This window comes from Polypterus senegalus, chromosome 11 (genome assembly GCF_016835505.1).
Source record: "Polypterus senegalus isolate Bchr_013 chromosome 11, ASM1683550v1, whole genome shotgun sequence".
NCBI lineage: Eukaryota > Metazoa > Chordata > Cladistia > Polypteriformes > Polypteridae > Polypterus > Polypterus senegalus.
The window spans coordinates 96,618,528-96,639,128 of NC_053164.1; the positions used below are offsets into that span (position 1 = coordinate 96,618,528).

At 37.1% G+C, this 20,601-nt stretch overlaps 1 protein-coding gene across 1 annotated transcript in view; it reads left to right on the forward strand.

The window, feature by feature from the left end:
• The window catches only part of map4k2 (mitogen-activated protein kinase kinase kinase kinase 2), a 207,397-nt gene that overhangs the window by 141,302 nt on the left and 45,494 nt on the right, over positions 1 to 20,601 (forward strand). The window contains exons 16-19 of the mRNA XM_039769324.1: positions 10,582 to 10,620; positions 13,502 to 13,535; positions 14,920 to 15,079; positions 19,470 to 19,555. Of these exons, the coding sequence (XP_039625258.1) occupies positions 10,582 to 10,620; positions 13,502 to 13,535; positions 14,920 to 15,079; positions 19,470 to 19,555 (319 nt within the window). The remainder of the gene's footprint in view (positions 1 to 10,581; positions 10,621 to 13,501; positions 13,536 to 14,919; positions 15,080 to 19,469; positions 19,556 to 20,601) is intronic.

A 20,601-nucleotide genomic window follows, 5' to 3' on the forward strand; every position in this document is an offset into this window, starting at 1 on the left:
CATTCCACAACTGAGTCAGCGCAGGGCCAGCCAATCTGATGAAAGGACACCTCAACCCGATGATTCCTACAATCTTCCATCAGAGATGACTTTTCCTTAGGCAGGCAAAACAACTTGGCGGTAGGACAGTGTCATCAATATTAATAGCCAATAGTAAGGTTATTAATATGAAAGAGTACAATAAGTTTAATTAGAGAGCTTTTAAGTAAAGAATAAGAAGAGCGCAAAGTTAGGAGAACAGATCAGGAAACGTGAAGTAACCTCATAGTAAGAAAAACAGCAGGCAGTCAAAGGGGAGAATATTATAGGAGCTAAAGGGGCCAGAAGGTATAAAATAACTGTAGCATTTCTTTAATGTAATTTCTTTGGCTTAATTTTTTTTTAGTTTTACCATTTAAGTTAAATTGTTTAATTTTAATAAAATAATAAAAAAAAAAGTTAAGGCAGTTTTAGTAATCCTAACTCAAATTTTAAAAATGAGGCCAGTGCAATGCAAGTCCTGCTGAATATTGGACTTTTTAGATTATGGTTTGGAGGAGCCAGTCTTCTGTGAGGGCTACATCTGCAGGAGATGCCAGCTGATTCAGCACCTTGAGCCTAGGGTCGCAGAACTGGAGGAGAAGAAGCCTGGCCTGTGTTGTAGTAGAGAATTGGTGGACCTGGCCAGGTGTCCTTTAGAAAGATAGTGTGTGCCCATAAGGTGGCGTGGGAGGAGATTCTAGACTAGACAGATAGAGATGGGTGGGTCACAGTCAGAAGTTGCAAGGTAAAGGGTGCACACTGTTTTTTAGCGTCAATCCCAGAATTGGAAGTGTTAAACCATTTTCAGGTCCTTGCAGAACTGGAATGTGTCTCTGAATATTCTGAGGTGGTAGGCAGTTATGAAGGCCCTGAATGGGCCACCTCAAAAACAGTTCTCACAAAGAGAGAGGTAGTGATAGTCGGGGAGTCAATCATTAGGGGAACTGAAGCACAGGTTTGCTCCAGAGACAGATGGTATAGTGCCTTCTGGGTACACAGGTGGGAGACCTCCCTGCTAAAGTGTCTAGGCCCTTGTCCAGAGCGGAGGTTGATCCAGATGGCATTTTCCATGTTGGAACAAATAACATATGTAAAGGTAGTCTATCAGTTCTGTGATCCAAAATGAAGAGTTAGGTTCCAGGCTGAGGAGCAGAACTGACAAGGTAGTCTTCTCTCAAGTTCTGTCTGTGCCATTCACCAGTCCAGGTAAGCTTGAGGAGATTAGAAGGCTTAACATGTGGCTTAAATGTAGGTGTACGGTAGAAGGGTATAGGTTTATGGGGTATTGGAACAGATGACACCTGTTCCGTCACAAGGGTTACATTTGAACCAGAAGGGCACCAGTGTGTTGTGGGAGGTATATGAGTAAGTTGCGTAAAGTGCGACAGGAGCTTCCACCTGCAGCTAAAGTAATTCACATACTGAAGTAGCATTACACTTGTACTTTGTCAGCATGCCTGGGTCGATCAAATACAGGAAGTTCTGTAGTCTAATTGTGACTTTACACTGAAGGAAGATAAGTAAATAAATCAAGGTAAATAGTTATATAACATTCATTGTGGCTTTTATATAAGTAACATATAAATGTTTTTCATATACAGATCATCACAAAACATAATCACAAATAGAGCTTTGCATGATACCTTGGCGAGCTTCGCATGCCCTGCTGTTTGATTGAAGGACATGCATGGCAGATTAACCAATAATATCCACTGACAGGACGACACCCTACCTCTTGCTGCATCCACACGGTGTCATCTTTCGCCTTTGTGCCTGGTGCAGTTGCGTTGTTCTTATGTGTAAGTGGATGTTTCTTGTGGGGAGGGCTTCTGTTCTCTTTCTCCATTGTAGAACCCTCATCCTCATCTGAGTTCACCTCTGTTATAGCACATCTTTGTTTGAAAACAGCTGTGTCAGATTGGGGGGAGCGTGAACGTGATTGAGAGAATAAAACTGAATTAAAAAAACCCTAACCTTTACAAGTACCATAAATGTATACCGACTGTTACAGAGTTGAATCAAATGTATGTTTTTATTGTGTAATAGTAACAATAAGAACAGCTTACTACTCAAAATGATAATTCTGGGATGATGCCAGGCTCAAACCTGCAACCACTTGTTTATGAGTCAGCAGTTCTTACTACTGCACCACCCAAGTGGTCGTATCAGTTTAGCTGCTACCCTAACCCACCCAATTTCTTTTTCTTCTGTTATATTTATAATAAATTCACACTTGTTTTGTTATACATTTACCTTTTGTGAAAGTGTTTATTTGATATTTGGACTTCAGTCTTCACACATTATACACTTCATGTCATTTTGTCGTTAGTACGATAACATGAAAAAAGTTTTTTTTAGGTATGTGTTTTGACATTTTTTGCATTTCTCGCATTTCCCGTCATCCTACATTTACATAGATTGTTGTAGTCATGGAACACACATGAAATGCAGGTGTTCCAAATAACAATGTATTATTTACCCTCTGCAACTCCAGGCGCCTCACACCCAGATACACAAAAGACTTTTTGCCCAAGTGGATTTGCGTTTTTTGATTGGGATAGGCTGCTTGCTGCTTGTTCTGATCGACACATTTGTAAATGGAATTTAAGTTGTCCGGAATTACTAGTTTTTTCATAGGGTTCGGGGATTCTAGTGTAAACATAGAGAAGTTTATCATGATGGTGTGACAGAAATGAACTCTGTGAAAACCGCACATTGAAACATCAGTACTAATAACCTGATTAAAACTAAAAGTATTTATGTAACTTCAGCTGGGTTGATAACATTGACTGCATGTGACATCATCTTAATCCATCTGTGCAAAGATACTGTCAATAAACAAGCTATATCTGTGAAAGATGTAAGGTGGAAAAGGCTGAAATTCTTACTTTCTTTGCTGTATACAGGTAACATTTTTTCCAGTGTAAATACTGACTAAATTTGAAGTGTGCAGGTAGCTATTCAACCTTGACAAGTTCTTCATGGTTCTACTTTTCAAACTGTTTAGCAGTATCTTTCAGAGTATCATGTGGCATGTTTTAATTTAAGCACCTTTTCATTGAGGTTGTGAAAGTTGCCTGCCATTTGCCGACAATGAGGCATCTCTAACTGTCAATTATGGCATTTGAAATTCACAGAACAAGTTATGAGGCTTTGGTGTTTGGTCTCAGTTCTAGAATGGAAAGCTGAGTGATGGATGAAATAACCAATGAAATCCACATATTCAGACACCAGTGGCGAGGGATACTTGCACATGCATATGAATCAATGCTCGTTCCTTGTCCAAATTTACGACCATTCGATTTTAAATAATATTAAATAAATATACTGTCAGCTGCACACTTGCATTGGACTCAGTAGACTCAAACCCTACTATGGTAAAAATTAAAATTACAAAAACTAGTTTTTTTTTATTGTTAATTTTGATTTCCTTGTTTTAGTTTAGTTCTAGTTGTCAGACATGTTTTCATTTTTATTTTAGTTTTTAATTTTAGTTTTAGTTAACAAAATCATTATTTGTTCATTAATGACATGTTTTAATCAGTTGTTAACAGGAAAAACATCCGTTACTAATAGTCACAGCATAGCTTTTCACTTAAGGTGCTTTTTCTATGAGTGTTCATCAGGCTGACCAAGATTGCAAAGATGAAAAGACTACAAAAACCTGGGATCATTAATATCACTGAATAGAACCCAATAATGTTCTTCAGGACCATAACTATGGCAATGCATAAAACATTTGACACAAGAGCCCTGGCAGTGAGAGGAATAACATTATTAGTAAAATATGGACTAACATGACAAATATGAAAGACAGAGTGAATCTGCACAGGAAGAGAAAATTAAGAGGACCATCCCATTTAACAATGGAATAAGGATCAATGAATTGTGGAATCATCTTGTGAAATGGAAATATTAGGTGGATGTCTCATATAGTCAGCCACACCTTTCACCAATCCTGAATCTATGGGATCAGTTTATGTCTATCATCAGAAAATGTTTTGACTTTCGCCATCTTCAGGTTGTCCCAAAACAATCTAGTAACCACCTAGCCAAACTAGTTACCAATGATGACATTAAGCCCATTTTCAGCAAATCAGATCCATATTAAAGAATGGAACAGACCTTTGTATGCAGATTTTGCTAAAAGCAACATAACATTCCATTAGGTCTGGAATAATAAAAATTCTCCAAATTACAATTGACTCTGCTTATTACTCTCAGGTGGCAACCTGAGGTTAGATTAAGTTTACCGCATATCTTGGCACGTAACATTTCCTAAAAAAATGAAACAATAACAAAAAATGAAATAATAATACAGTAGAATGGAGAAAGAGATGAAGATACAAAAAGTCCTTTAGAAAAACATCAGCTAATTTCCAAGCCATACGCAACTTCTTTAGGGGGATGAAATGAGTTCATTTTGAGAACTGATTAAACTTTACAAAATAATAGTACATTGCTGAACAGGTGGAAGATCAGCCATAAAGACCACTGCAATCACCTCCCATGTGTTCTGATTATGTTTCATCATTAATTTTTTAGCAATGTGTTTAATTAACAAAAATAATTCCCTCCTCACTGGAAATATTATTGTTCAATTGAATCATTATCCAGAGAGGAAAATGTATTCTCTTTTTAAGCCACAAAGTGAGGTAATGAAGCAATATATTCAAGGAAGTTTATAAAATCTATTTATTACACCATCTAGCAATCCTTTTGGCATTTGGTTCTTTTTTTGTGGAACAGAAGGAATGAGGTTTACAGCTTTGCATTAATGTCTGGGAGCTTGTGACGATGCAGGTTCCGCTCCATGCTCCCATCTTTCTTCTGGGAGCTCTGAACCCAACACTGTTGGTAATGTCACGATGAGCTGGACAGTGAGGCACAACAGTGAAGCAAGGGAATGGTGCAAAAAGTGCAAAAGTGCTTTTATTTAAAATTAACAAACCAAAACAGTGTCCAAATGAAAGTGCAGTGCATCAAAGTTAATAAATACATAATCCATAAAAAACGGTGAATTGTGGAGGTTAAAAACACACTAGGAAAAAATCCTTTGAAAACAACGAGGTTAAAATAATGGCTGGAACCAGTCTTTCAAAACAAAGGCCAGTGTATTCTTTTACTGGTGACTCCCCTGTTTCTCCCATCCAGGGAGTCACCCTACATGCAGCTGACATTCTTCACTTCTCTGGTGTAGTGGCCTTTCTGATCTCTGGCTCTGGTTCTGCTCACCCAAACTGAGATTTGGGCTCCCCAGTGACCAGGACGCTCACACTGGGGCTTCCACTTCCAAAGTCCCCGAGTCCCGCTGCCTTTTCTGCGGCAAGCCAACCTTCTCCTAGTCACTCCTGCTCTAAACAAGCGCTCAGCAGGAGTGACCACTACCGTCGGCCCTCAGGTGCCGGCCTAACACCACACTCGGGCTCGCCTCTCCTAGCTACCTGCAATCAGCGTGGGCCTGCGCATGCTCTCCTGACCCGGCTTTCTCCTTCCTGCTTCCTTCTCCTTCTTCATTCCTTTACATTATTTTTTTCTTTCTCCTTTCATCCGCCTCGCGCTATTATATGATCCGGGGACATGGATCAGATGTGACAATTAGTAGCTCCCAGCATCAATTACGGATGCAGATGACTCACCTGTGCACTTAAGCGAGGACCGCCCTCATTACGAATTCACCCGGGAACCTCTTTAGCCACACTGCCACACCCCCTCTCTAAGCCGCGAGTGCAACGATTATTTATTTAAAAAGAGGCCTTGTTGACTTGAGCTGTGGACCAGCTACACCACAAGGCTTACCAAAATAACCGTGAAAAACAATTAACTCCCTGCCTCTCATCTCTACATTATTAAACCAAGAAATTGGTTAAACGGCACTACTCAAAAAACACTCAATCATTCACAGTCCAACACCACCTCTCCTTGTGTAAAGGCCTGTCTTCTGGTATCTACCTCATGCTTTTAAGAATGTGCTGGGAGACTCAGAAAACCTTCTTTCAATGGCACATATGGATGTGCCATCCTGGAGGACCTGGACTACCTGTGCAACCTGATTTAGATGCAGATACTGACTTGTGTTACCAGTAGTGACAAGTACACTAGCAAAATACAAAACTATTCCTTTCTTGGGGATTATCTTGCTGTTGCCTGTCCAGTGTACCTGTGTCACTTTCATTTGCACTAAAGCAAGTGAAGCTGATTCACAATTGGCTAATGCTTCCTAACTGGACAAACTGATATCCCTAAAGCTTAATTGACTTGGTGTTAAACTGTGATGAGTAAATGTTTCCTTAATTTTTTGAGCAGTATATTATGTATTAGCTCTAGAAAGGAGCAATTTCCTTTCTCGTTCAGCTTTAAAAATGTCAACTTTGAAATGATTATGCATATTTAAATCAACTCTTTTGTATTTAAATTTGGTTTCTTCTTTGGTACCTAGTAATTCTGAGTTTCTCACTGGATGTAAAACTGAATGGCAAAGTGGTTTATGATCTATTAACAGAAAGCAGATCATGAATTTCAGGCTGGGCAGAAAGTGTAGCCTGTTGTGCAAGCTACCTGCCTCAGCATTTCATTCTACAATCTAGGACAATATTACATTGGACCTTATTCCATTGAGAATAAGACTGGTATGATTTCATATAAGTTGGCTCTACTTTCATACTTTCATATTCACCCCATGTTCTTCATGTTTTGTCTGAAACCTGTTCACACTAGTCTTTATCATAAATATTCTGTTTATTCTCCTCCTGTTAATGTTGATTGTTCAGCGGAAATTAAAATGCATAGAATTCTTGATTTGCACTGTTGGGGTTCAAGGGTGGAATGTTTTATTCACTGGCAGGGCAACTTATGTTCTGGAAGATCAGTTCTAGGTTTAGTCTGATCACATTCACACTCCCCATCTTTTTTCTCAGTTCCATGTTTGATCCATCATAAGTGAGAAGCACACACCCAGACACCGCGCTGTAGTAGAATGGGTTTTTGTGATTATTTTGTAACTAGCGGTGTGTAGTCTTTGGGACAAAGAACAACCTAAAGAACTCCTAATAGCTTTACTATATTTGTAAACTTGGAGAGACATCAGCTAATTCGTAAGAAGTACCCATTGTAGAGGATGTGGACCCACCTTGTGCTTGCTGCATCACTGGCTTTTGTGAGGAGACACTGGAAATAAAATATCTTAGTTGTATCCCTGGAATATGAGTCCTGTTAATCTTTGTCTCAAGAAAATACCTCCAGATAGATAGTGCTTTTAGTAAAAACTTCACGCCTTGGCCTCTGTTGTTGTTATGTTTCACTTGCACGTTGTTGAGCTGCGGCTATTGCTTTGTTTTGACAGTATGTCCCTTCATCAGTGTCATTAGTATGCATGCAAGGACCATGTAGTGGCTGAGGTTGACTGTGAGCAGAGCGCACTGTTCCATACACAAACACACACACACACGCTCAAACACATACACACAGGTCTTTCGTTTATATGTGTCTGATATTATTAATTTCTTACTCATTTTTAAATAGATTTTTGGCCAGGTTTTACGCAGTTAATTATGATTTTCTGAGCTACTAAATCCATTTCTTGAATTAGTTTTTGTTTCAGGTTTGTTTTAGTATAGTTGAAATGTATTCCTGTTCCCAACAGATTTTGATTTATTATGAAGTGGTGCCATTTTAGGGCATGATCACCACCACATCACTAATCCTGGTCATCTGAGATTATAAGTAGATCTTTGAAGTTTGCAAGTGCATTTTGTGCATTCACTTCGTGCCAGCAAAGCAGCGGGTCCAGATGGAGAATCGCCACAACTGCTGAAGGCCTGTGCACTGGAACTGGGGAGTCCTCTACAGCGCATCTTCAACCTGAGCCTGGAACAGGGGAGAGTCCCGAGGCTTTGGAAAACATCTTGTATCACCCCAGTCCCAAAGGTATCGCGTCCTAGTGAGTTGAATGACTTCCGGCCTGTCGCTCTGAACTTACATGTGATGAAGACCACGGAGCGGCTGCTGCTTCAGCACCTGAGGTCACAGATACACGACCTCGACCCTCTGCAGTTCACATACCAGGAGAAGGTGGGAGCGGAGGATGCCATCATCTATATGCTACACAGATCCATCTCCCACTTGGACAGAGGCAGTAGTGCTGTAAGAATTATGTTTTTGGACTTCTTTAGCACCTTCGACACCATCCAATCTCTGCTCCTTAGGGACAAGCTGACAGAGATGGGAGAAGATTCACACCTGGTGGCATGGATCGTGGACTGTCTTACAGACAGACCTCAGTATGTGCGTCTCGGGAACTGCAGGTCAGACATTGTGGTCAGCAACACAGGAGTGCCGCAGGGGACTGTACTTTCTCTGGTCCTGTTCAGCCTATATACATCAGACTTCCAATACAACTCGGAGTCCTGCCACGTGCAAAAGTTCGCTGATGACACTGCTATTGTGGGCTGCATCAGGAGTGGGCAGGAATAGGAAGCTAATCAAGGACTTTGTTAAATGGTGCGACTCAAACCACTTACACCTGTACACCAGCAAGACCAAGGAACTGGTAGTGGATTTTAGGAGGCCCAGGCCCCTCATGGACCCCATGATCATCAGAGGAGACTGTGTGCAGAGGGTACAGACCTATAAATACCTGGGAGTGCAGCTGGATGATAAATTGGACTGGACTGCCAATACTGATGCTCTGTGTAAGAAAGGTCAGAGCCAACTATACTTCCTTAGAAGGCTGGCGTCCTTCAACATCTGCAATAAGATGCTGCAGATGTTCTTCCAGACGGTTGTGGCCCTCTTCTACGCGGTGGTGTGCTGGGGAGGCAGCATAAAGAAGGACGTCTCATGCCTGGACAAACTGGTGAGGAAGGCAGGCTCTATTGTAGGCACTGAGCTGGACAGGTTGACATCCGTGGCAGAGCGACGGGCGCTGAGCAGGCTCCTGTCAATCATGGAGAATCCACTGCATCCACTGAACAGTGTCATCTTCGGACAGAGGAGCAGCTTCAGCGACAGACTGCTGTCACTGTCCTGCTCCACTGACAGACTGAGGAGATCGTTCCATTCCCTCACACTATGTGACTCTTCAATTCCACCCAGGGGTGTAAATGTTAACATTATTTAAAGTTATTGTCTGTTTTTACCTGCATTTTTATTATTCTTTAATTTAATATTGTTTTTTGTATCAGTATGCTGCTGCTGGATTATGTGAATTTCCCCTTGGGATTAATAAATCTATCTATCTATCTATCTATCTATCTATCTATCTATCTATCTATCTATCTATCTATCTATCTATCTATCTATCTATCTATCTATCTATCTATCTATCTACGATTTCTAGTTCAAAAAATGTTGGGGCTACATGTTTTGGCTAAGAGTTCTGGGTTTTGTTTTGGGCTTGGCAGTGGATACTGATCTTGGCTAGGCTTTAAATAATGTTTCATCTTCTGATTCCTGTTTAAAATTCAAGCTGCCATTCAGCAGAATACCGTAGTCTGTTGGAAAGAGGTATAGGCTGAAGGAACCCTAGGGAAAGGCCTTAAACAGGAAGACCTAAAACAAATATTACAGGTTAGAATGTGGCTCCTAATGTTGTGAAAGATATTATCCCACCAAAATATATTTTCAAAGGTTCCTTGGTTTATATTATATCTGGATGGCTAAATAGATTTGTAAAGTGAGCCTTTCCTAATATGTCTTTACAAAATTCAGGAGGAACATGAAACTTTTCTTCTAAAATATTATTAGAATAACTTATACAGTATTAGAATGTTATACATTTTATCACCCCAATTCCTCATGTTTTACAGAAGTAACAGTTGCTAATAAAAACTTCCTAGAGGTAGAATCTTATCAGTTTGGTTTATTTTCTTAAGGATGACAGAAATCACAAAATCTAAAATTCTAAAAAGTAAAGCCCAACAGGCTTGCCTAGAATTTAATATCTTAGTAGTATTTAGGTAAAGAAAACTTTTATGGTTGTTTCTTTGGCTCAGTCGGTATAAATTCTAATCTAAAAGCCAAAAGCTCAATTTCACGTTATGTTATTTGTTTATGGTCTAATAGTTTTGTTCTACCAGAGTTGTTGGAATATTGTAAGGTCACAGTGGTAAATGGAAAAAAAAACAAAAAACTAGGAGATAGACTCTTAAACCAAAATTCTAGCAAGGATTGTAAACAGAAATCAAATTAATGTTTGAAATAATCCAGCACATGTTAATACTGTATATATTAATCTAACAATCTAATCAGGTAGATATAATTCCAAAATGTCATAACAAAAATCACTCATAACAAGTTTTTGTTTTGTATCCAAAAACTTGGAAAATAAATCAAGCTTGGATCACCCAATGTGGACTCAAATACCATAATTGCACATCATCATAATGGGTCTAAAAATATTTGGGTTATTGACAATGGCAGTTTTACGTATTTGATAATGAACCTATAAGTCAAAAATGGTGAATTTTGACTTTTTGATAATGTCTTAGTGTGGGAATAATTTATCAAATTGTTGTTTTGTTTGTTTATGTTTCTTATCAATAAAAGTTCTGTTTTAAATAGGGGTCTTTTGGAATCCGTGGAACAGGCACTACAGGAAAGGTAAGGCTCCTCTCTAACCTTCTTAAATAGGATTGTGTAAAAATAATCATCTGGGTATTTTCTGAATTTACTAGTGCATTAAAATAATATAGTGTTATATCTTTTGAAAATGCTTTTGCAAAAGTTAAACAAGTTAATAACATAACTATAATTGCTGTACATAAAATTGGTATATTATAATGTTTAGACCTTGAATTTCAGTAATTAGACTTCCACACCTGCTTATAGTAAATAGTTAAGGTAGGCTTTTTGCATATTCACCTTATTTTATAGGCTTTTTGCATATTCACCTTATTTTATTTGTTGCATTTAGTTGGTGAATTTTTACTATGTATGTAAATGAAACAGAAATAAAAAATCTCTCCACATTTGCAAGAATCTGGCATGTTATTTACTAGCTGACCTGTTCATAGAAAGAACTGATGATGATAAATCTTGTATCTGAGAGCCAGATTTTTCAGTAGTACTATATGTTGTGTTGATGATAAAATATTGGGTTTGGAAATAGTTTCATACTGATATCTTAGACTTACTAAATATCTACAGGAGGAAACTAAGTGATGAATTAATTAAAAGTAACCTTTATTCAAGTTATGTTAGGAAGTTGATTCTGTTCATTTTCATGATGTGCAGTGTTAAGCAACATAAAATAAATCTGTATGTATATAATATAAGCTAGAAGAGATTTGAATTCTGTTTCATTTTATGTGCCAGATCTTTTAAGTGATTTGATATGGAATTAATGGTAATGAGACACTTGTACCAATTACTGTTGGTTGCAGAATTCAATGCTATTACAATAATAATATCATAAGAACAGATATATTGTAACAGAAATGCTGTGTAAGAGGGTTACTGTGTTGTTTGAGTGCCTCATGTAGACCTGGCCTGCCTTACAGCTTGAAATTTTACAATATGGTCTTTTTGGGTGTCTATTATTTTCTTGAAAATTAATAATAACTTTATTTAATGTATATTATAAATTTATGTATTGTTTATTTCTTTGTTTCAGAAACTTTAGACAGTAAACAATGACACATATTACATAAAATATTCAAATGACATGTCCTTGCGTCTAGTAAATTATTCATGTCTTGTCTCTAAATTATCTTTTTTTTTTTTACTTATTGACTTGCTCTGAGATTTACTACATAAAAATTCTTAATTTGCCTCAATTTAAATTCCATAAAAATAAAACTTTTAAATTGTGTAAAGCCTATTTTGCATTGCAGAAATAGCTAAGCCTTTATTAAGTTTAAGATATTAACACTATTTACATGATACTTACATATCTTGTTCCTGTTTGTACATGTCATTTATTACAAATTCACATGCTCAGTAAGAAAATCTTTAAAGAAAAAAGTAGTTATATTTCACTAGTATATATCTTAAACTAAAACTTAAATCTGCTGCTTGAATAAATATTCAGATCCAATGCCTCCTGGAAGCTGCAAATTCTGAAAGAAATTGCTGTAAATTAGATGTTACTGGTCTATTAATGTCCTCAAATAGTGCTTGCAAACCTGACACTTTTCATGCCTAATAAAACACCATTTATACCCTGAAGTTTGGTGGCTTCAGTTTCCTGCAATTAAATACATTTCTTAAGGAACTGGACAACTAGTTAGAAGTAAAAGAAATGTGGTTGAATGATAGTACTGGAAATATTGCAAGGGATCCTATTTGAGTCTGATCAAAAGAAGCTTTGGGGAAGATATACCTTTCAGCATTGTATAGATCAAAGTTGTCTCACCCCTTTCACTTGTAGTCTCTCCGACATGTTCCTTCCCCTGTGCCTTTACACCAATTTTTCTCCAGAGAAAGGCTACTGAGAATTCAAGTCTTATTTGTCATTTGCTCTGTGAAGCCAATGATGAGTGGGTTCAAATGACTTTGAAAGTTGTCACATGTCTGGGATTTTTCAACTTAAACAAAGTACATAAAATTGTCATACTCTGTTTAAGTTGTTTTTCTTGCTCTTATTTTCGTGGTCAGTACATTTTGATTGCTGCCTTTAAACTGAAAATTGGTGCTGTCTCGAGCGTTAAAGCTGCTTTCTGGTCTTTTCTTTGTGCTCCCAAATTAAAACCTAAATGATTCTACAATGTGCTCATAACTGTAATCACTTTCAACAAAAAGCATAGAAGCACACAGCATAGTACTGAAGTTGTAAAGATAGTCTGCAAAGTACCTCCAACATCAAGTGTAATGTTTATCACAGGGTGAATACAACTTTAGAATGACTCAAAAATAACAAAGTGAGTATTCTGTACTAGCACAGTAAAATTTTTGACTTAATGCCATTGAGAATCTGTGGTACAGTTTTAAAATTGTACCCCACAAGTTCATTCTTAGAAATTTGAATGAACAGTAGCAAGTCTGCCAAAAAGACTGGCCAAAGACCACTACTACCAAATCTGGTAGACACCTACTGCAATTATATTAAATAAATTAATGTGGGAGGTTATTATGTTAGCATGTTTAGGTTTTTGATATCAAATGACAGATATTAAGAGTTTTCTTCTTGAACTTTAAGAGTTTGTAGTAAATTTACATATTTAAACAAGATTAATTATTACTCTAATAAAATAACACTTGAAAACATTGAAAGAGTTAGAAAACTTTTTACAGAATACTGAAGAACTAAAATAATTATTTTTTTATGTTGTAGTATTACACATTTAAACCTTATTCAAAACATTCATTTTATTAATCTAATTACACAATTATATAGTATTGTTCAGTGTTTCTAACTAGACGTTTAATGATATGGGCATTTAAAATGTATAATTTTTTTAGACACATTTATATTGTTCTCAGTAACGTAAAATGTTATCTAAGTAGAATACAGAGTGGTAAAGTTTTTTTAACTTAATTCTAGGAGTCTTACAATCAAGAAAAGCTCGACTACTGAGGTATGTTTTGAAATTGTATGTACTAGGATATGTATTTATTGTTAAAGTGCATTTTCTTCTGACAAAAATGTAATATTTTAATATTAGGAAGGCAACATCACATTCCTTTCAAAATGTGATAGAAATTATAATTTTGATTTTGAATTATCCTGGTAACTTAAATGTGACAACATATATAATACAAATTCAGTATTTTAATTGCCTTCAATATATATTTTACTATGCCTTTTAAAACATACAATATCAAAAACACATTAAAAGCACACCAAATATTTTTTTGTCTTTACATGTACTGTATTTTAGGAGAATTTAACTGGAAATGGTTGTATGCACTTCAGTATAACCATCATAACAAATAGCCAAATAAAACTAACAGTTTCAGCAAAGTAATCAATGCACTGTTTATTTTATAGAGGGCGGCACAGGGGTTGGTTCTATTGCTTCACAGCTCTCTCCAATACTTGTCAGCATAGAGTTTTCACATCCTTTTGACTATTGTGTAGTTTGTCTGGGTACTCCTTTGTGAATGAGCTGTGCTTCCTGCTTCTTTCTGATGCTACTGTGATAGGCTGTAGCAACCTTGAATTGGCCTTAACAGTCAGAAGATAGCTAAACTTTATTTTATATCTTTCCTTTCTACAGTAAAGATTATTTCATGACTACAAAGCTCTAATACAGTTATTTCATATATAATATGCATCATATTATATATTAACTGACTTACTCAGTGTTACAAGTGAGTCAGAGATGGGCAACCTTGTTAATTACAGTCCAACATTTTAGCCAGTATATTTAAGGCTGCTGCTTGTTTTTTAAGTTATTGTGATGGTGCGGGTTAGCTTCATGCTCCTGTTGCATTCAGGAGCCTCTTGAACCCACTACTGCCGATAACGTAACCCGAAGGGTGAGCTAGACAAATGAGGACACACATGCATCAGCAAGGTCGTTGGTGTATAAAGTGAAATAGTGCCTTTATTAAAATCCAACAAAACAAAGTGTCCCAGCCATGGACCCACCATACCACAGTCAAATGAGAGCAAAAAGGTGATTATGAACATGTAAACAGTCAGATATAATGTAATTGAACAAGATTTACATAACTGAAATCAGGAACACGTAATGATAACATCTACTGTACTTTTGTACCTAAAGTATAAAGTTGAATCTGGCAGTGTTATTTTATGCAGAACCCTTTTAGTCACATAAAGTGTACATAAAATACATGTGAATACTTTGTGTTATGTTGAAAAAGAAAAGTTGTTGAACAGTATAACACATAGAGTTATGTCCTTGGTGAAAACAATCAGTTGGACTCCATTGGTTCCTTGTACTGTTTATATACCGTTCGTTGCTTATAATATTTTACAATCCATTCTTTTCACAGTGGAACTCTTTTGATGATGACAAATGCAATACCATCAAGCATGCAGGAAGAAATTCACCTTCACAAGCATCTGGTTTTGGTCTTCAGTCTTCTGCTACATGTGACCAGGGCTATAGTAGCAAAGGTCATCTCCTTAATGTAAATGCGAGCTATCCATCTGGTAAATATTTTTAATCTTTAACAAGCAGATTTTAACAAGTAAACTGTATATTTAAATTTCTGGGTGCTGCTTGTCACAACTGTGGAATAACTAATTAGATGCTAATTTCTTCCATAGACATTTTTGCCAATTTCAATATTTAGCCATTTCATCACATTATTCTATATTGTTAGTATTTCTGGTGAACAGATCATTTTGTGAGTATTCAATACACTTTGAAGGGCACAAGAGACAGTGGTTAGCAACAACACCCCCACCTGCCTGACAGTTGTTTGGGTAGTCCCCAAGCATGCTTGTGTGACAAGGTTTTAAAACTGAACCCACTTATTTTAAGCAAAAATGTTTTGAAGTGGTTAAGGTTATTAATTTAGCTGGTAGTATGTATATTTTATTTTGGTGAAATTCCTGTTTTTGACATTTTTATTGTATTTGTCATGTTGTTGCTGGCACTGATCTTCCCATGACTTGAACATACAGTACATCCCCTTCAATATAATTCCTCTTTGAAAATGGTCTTCAGATGATGAAAACTGCCAATGAGGAGGATGACATTTAGGACTGGATTCATTAGTTAATTTTGACAGTAGCAGAACATGGAGCCAAGAATTTATCCAATTTATCCATAATGATTTCATTTTGTATGTGCATTTCTAAATATAGTTTTTCTATCAGCTTCATAGGACTTAAAACCTCTGTTAGAAATCAACTGTCTCACATAGCTGCCTTCACTGTAGTTTCTTTCATCCCTGGCATATTGACATTAGACTCTGTCCCATCTGCAGTGATGAAGTTGAGTACTGTAGTGAAGCACTCAGAACGAGGAGTTTCTTCATTTATTCTTATATTGGTGACAGGGCCCTAAATAAAGCCAGTAGTAAACCTCATAACATCCATTTAAGAGTAACCCCAATAATGAAAACTACATCCCACTTGTCCTTGCATTCCTCCCTTATATATTCTCTCTCTCTCTCCCACAGATCATCAAACAAAATTTCCTTCCACTGAAGCCTTTTCCCTAACCATTCATTGATTTCTTTATATCAACCACAAAACTTTTTACAAAACTCCTCTTCTCGACTTACTTTGGGGGGTGGTTAAATGGGGCACATTCCTGACCAGGTACTTTGAACTGTACAAGGAGCTGCTTTGTATTGTATTGTCACTTTCAAGTATGTCACTAACCGTACACATAAAGCTGGTCCCTCTTTTAAATTCAATATTAAACAAGGGGCCTCTCGCCAAACTAAAAAATTTTTTTTTCTTATTTATTTATTTTAAATGAATAAAATGTATTTATTTAAATTGTATTTGCATTTCTTGTAAGAACTGTCTGGTTATCTACATTGGTGAAACAGGGAGACATCCAGCAGACTGATTTATTGAGCATGTTCAAATCCCTTACAAAGCTTACAAACATCCCTTACAAAGCTTTGAACAATTTACATCCCTTAATCATTGCTGCACTAATCTTTCTGTTTGTGTTATTTCACAAGGCTTCAAAGAAACTTTTTAAGGAAAAACAAAAAAAGCTAAGATAATGTTCATCTATTTCTCCAGGCTTAAGTGACTGACTAACTTTTTAATCCCTGCTCATCTTCTGTACTGGCACCATTTTTACACCTATGCTCACCATTTCTCCTTTCATTGTTCCGCCACTTATATATTTTACCTGCTTTTCCTTTTGCCTTTTCTTCTTTCATTGTTTCCCATCTTACTATATACAGTAATAATAGCAGTGTGGAGTGAGTAAAGCTCAAAATCCTTATAATAGCTTTTATTTCCATACATGCAAAAGCTTTGGGAACACTGCACATTCTATTCCAAATCAAAACATGAAGAAACATTTATCAAATTTGTATTACTCCTTTACAGAAAGCGAAGAAAAGAGAATATTTGGCTGTTCAAAAAATAGCAGTGTGTCTGCATTCTTCTTTACAAACTCAGAAACTCACTGTATAAACTGAAAAATGTTTCAAGATTTTGCTTTCCTTTGAATCACTAAACTAATATTTAGTTCTATAACCACTGTTTCTGAGAACTGCTGCACATATGTGTTGCATGGAGTCAACCAACGTCTGGCACCTGTGAACAGGTATTCCAGCCCAGGATGATTGGACTACATTCCACAGTTCTTCTGCATTTCTTGGTTTTGCCTCAGAAACAGCATTTTTGATATCACCTCACAAGTTTTCTATTGAATTAAGGTCTGAGGATTGGGCTGTCCACTCCATAACTTCAATCTTGTTGGTCTGGAACCCAGATGTTGCTTGTTTACTGGTGTGCTTGGGATTGTTTTCTTGTTGAAACACCCATTTCAAGGGCATTTCCTCTTCGGCATAAGGCAACATGACCTCTTCAACTATTTTGAGGTATTCATACTGATCCATACTGATCATACTGATCCATGATCCCTGGTATGCAATAAATAGGCCCAACACCATAGTATGAGAAACGTCCCCAAACCATGATGTTTGCGCCACCATGCTTCACCGTCTTCACAGTGTACTGTGGCTTGAATTCAGTGTTTGGGGGTCATCTGACAAACTGTTTGTGGCCCCTAGACCCAATCTTGCTTTCATTAGTCCACAAAATGTAGCGCTTTTTCTCTTTAGGCCAGACAGTGTGTTCTTTGGCAAATTGTAACCTCTTCAGCACGTCTTTTTTTCAACTATGGGACTTTGCGGGGGCTTCGTGCTGATAGTTTGGCTTCACATAGGTGTCTTCTAATTGTAACAGTACTCACAGGTAACTTTAGACCTTCTTTGATCTTCCTGGAGCTCATCATTGACTGAGTCTTTTCCTTTTTGACTATTCTTTGATCCATTTGAATGCTAGTTTTCCATTTTCTTCCACATCTTTCAGGTTTTGGTTGTCATTGTAATGCATTTGGGATCATTTTAGCTGAGCAGCCTATCATTTTCTGCACTTCTTTATATGTTTCCCCTCTCCAATCAACTTTTTAATTTAAGTACGCTGTTGTTCTGATCAATGTCTGGAACGACCAATTTTACTCAAATTTAAAGAGAGAAATGCACTATAACCAGCATGTACAATATTTTGCTGCCTTCCTTCCTTAAATAAGTACCATAATTGACACCCGTTTTTTCACAAAATGATCTTTCCACACTGCTATTATTTTGAACACCCCTTTCAATTAATGATTCATTTAAACAGCAGTATGCATATCATGACTATTGGGTGTGTTGGTTTTCTATTACTCCACTACACCTACTAGTAAATTATTTGCCATGTAGAAATATAATTTCTTTCAAAAAAGTGATTGATCAGGTTTGTGATGTCAGACTGCTATTATTTTGAACACAACTGTTAACTGCTTTTCCGTTTCAGTTGTACCTTTTTTTTTTTTCCAACACAGAAATAACTTTTAAACTTTTTCCTTTTTAAAGAGCACTATAATTGATGGTCATTATTGAGTGATTGAGGGGAATGGGACTGGGGAAGATGACAAATATCCAAAAAAAAAGACAATGGAATGGAATAAAGTGGCAAGAATGACAAGGAACAAAAGAATCTTAACAGATTTTAAACATGTATAAACATTATACTGTTAAACATGCTTAAGTCTGAATAATTAAATAGATGTTCCTGCATATATCTATAGATTATGTCTTCTTTATTTAAAGATAGATAAAGGTACATGTAAATCAGTTACAGATTACTTTAAATAATAAAAATAAATGTTTGAAACTGATGCAGGGTTTGATAGGAACAATGTAGGGATCTTGTCATTATTTCAATAGTTCTGCCAAACGTAGGGTATAACAAAACTAACAAGGATAAAAGTGCCCTATATAGTTAATCAAATGTAAAGGCCGGTAAATTAAAAAAAAAATCAAATTACTCATCTTTAAATGACTAAAAACTATACTATAAAAGGTTTTCATTGTACAGTATGTGAAATTGCCCAGTAATTGGCTTTCTCAATTAACAATGCAGGGTGGCACAGTGGGCAGCGCTGCTGCCTCGCAGTTAGGAGACCTGGGTTTGCTTCCTGGGTCCTCCCTGCGTGGAGTTTGCATGTTCTCCCTGTGTCTGCGTGGGTTTTCTCCGGGTGGTCCGGTTTCCTCCCACAGTCCAAAGACATGCAGGTTAGGTGCATTGGTGATTCTAAATTGTCCCTAGTGTGTGCTTGGTGGAAGTCTGTATGTGTGTGTGTGCCCAGCCGTGGGCTGGCACCCTGCCCGGGGTTTGTTTCCTGCTTTGCGCCCTGTGTTGGCTGGGATTGGCTCCAGCAGACCCCCGTAACCCTGTAGTTAGGATATAGCGGGTTGGATAATGGATGGATGGAATTAACAATGCTAGATAACCCATTAGAAAACTGTACTGTGGAAAATGTGTATTAGATATTTACCTTTGTGTCATCTTTCAGGGCAAAATACTGATACATCTAAAAAATATGCTGGAGATCCTCACATTTCCCCAGAATGGGCAACTCTGCATCGAAACACTGATTCGGTAAGACTGGTTCGCTCGCTGCTGGGGTGAATACTGTATGAATATCATGATTTCATATACACTCACTAGGGCTAATTATTAAAAACACCTGTACACCTGCTTATCCATGCAATTTTCTAATCAGTAAATCATGTGGCAGCCTAGCAATGCATAAATTATGTAGATACAGGTCAAGAGCTTCAATTAATGGTCACATAAAACACCAGAGCAGGAAAAAATGTAATCTTAGTGATTTGAGATTTAATTTTTTAATATGATTACTGGTACCAGTCAGGCTGATTTGAGTATTTCTGTAACTGCTGATTTACTCGCACAACAATCTCTCCAGCTTACTCAGAATGGTAGGCAAAATACAGAACATCCAGTGAATGTTAGTTCTGTAGAAGAAAACACCTTGTTGATGAGAGAGTTTAGAGGAAAATGGTGTCTTAACTGGTAACTCATATAACCACTTTGTACGATGGTGGTATGCAGAAACGCATCCCAGAATGCACAACACTTGCAATCCTGGACAGGTGAAGCCTAGAAAAACAAAGCATGGTCTGATGAATCTTGGCTTCTGCAGAGGCAGACAGATGGAAGGGTCAGAATTTAGTGCCAATGGCATGAATACATCAGTCCATATAGCCAACCTGCCTTGTGAAAACAGTAACTGCTCGTGGTGGTGTAATGGAGTGGGGAATGTTTTCTTGGTGTGCTTTGTGTCTGTTAATTCCAATTAGTCATCATTTAAATGGCACGGCCTATTTGAGTATTGCTGCTGACCACATACTTCCCTTCATGGCCATAATTTACACATCTTCTAATGGCTACTTCCAGCATGGTAATGTACCATGTCACTAAGCAAAAATCGATTTAAACTGGTTTCTTGAACATTACTATGAAATCAGTGTTTTTCCTGTTGCCTTCCCAGTCATTGAATCTGAATCCAATAGAACACCTTTGGGATGTAGTAGAATGGAAGATTTGCAGGATTTGTGATGCAGTCATGTCAACATGGACCAGAATCTCTCAAGAATATTTCCAACATCTTGTGCAATCTGTTT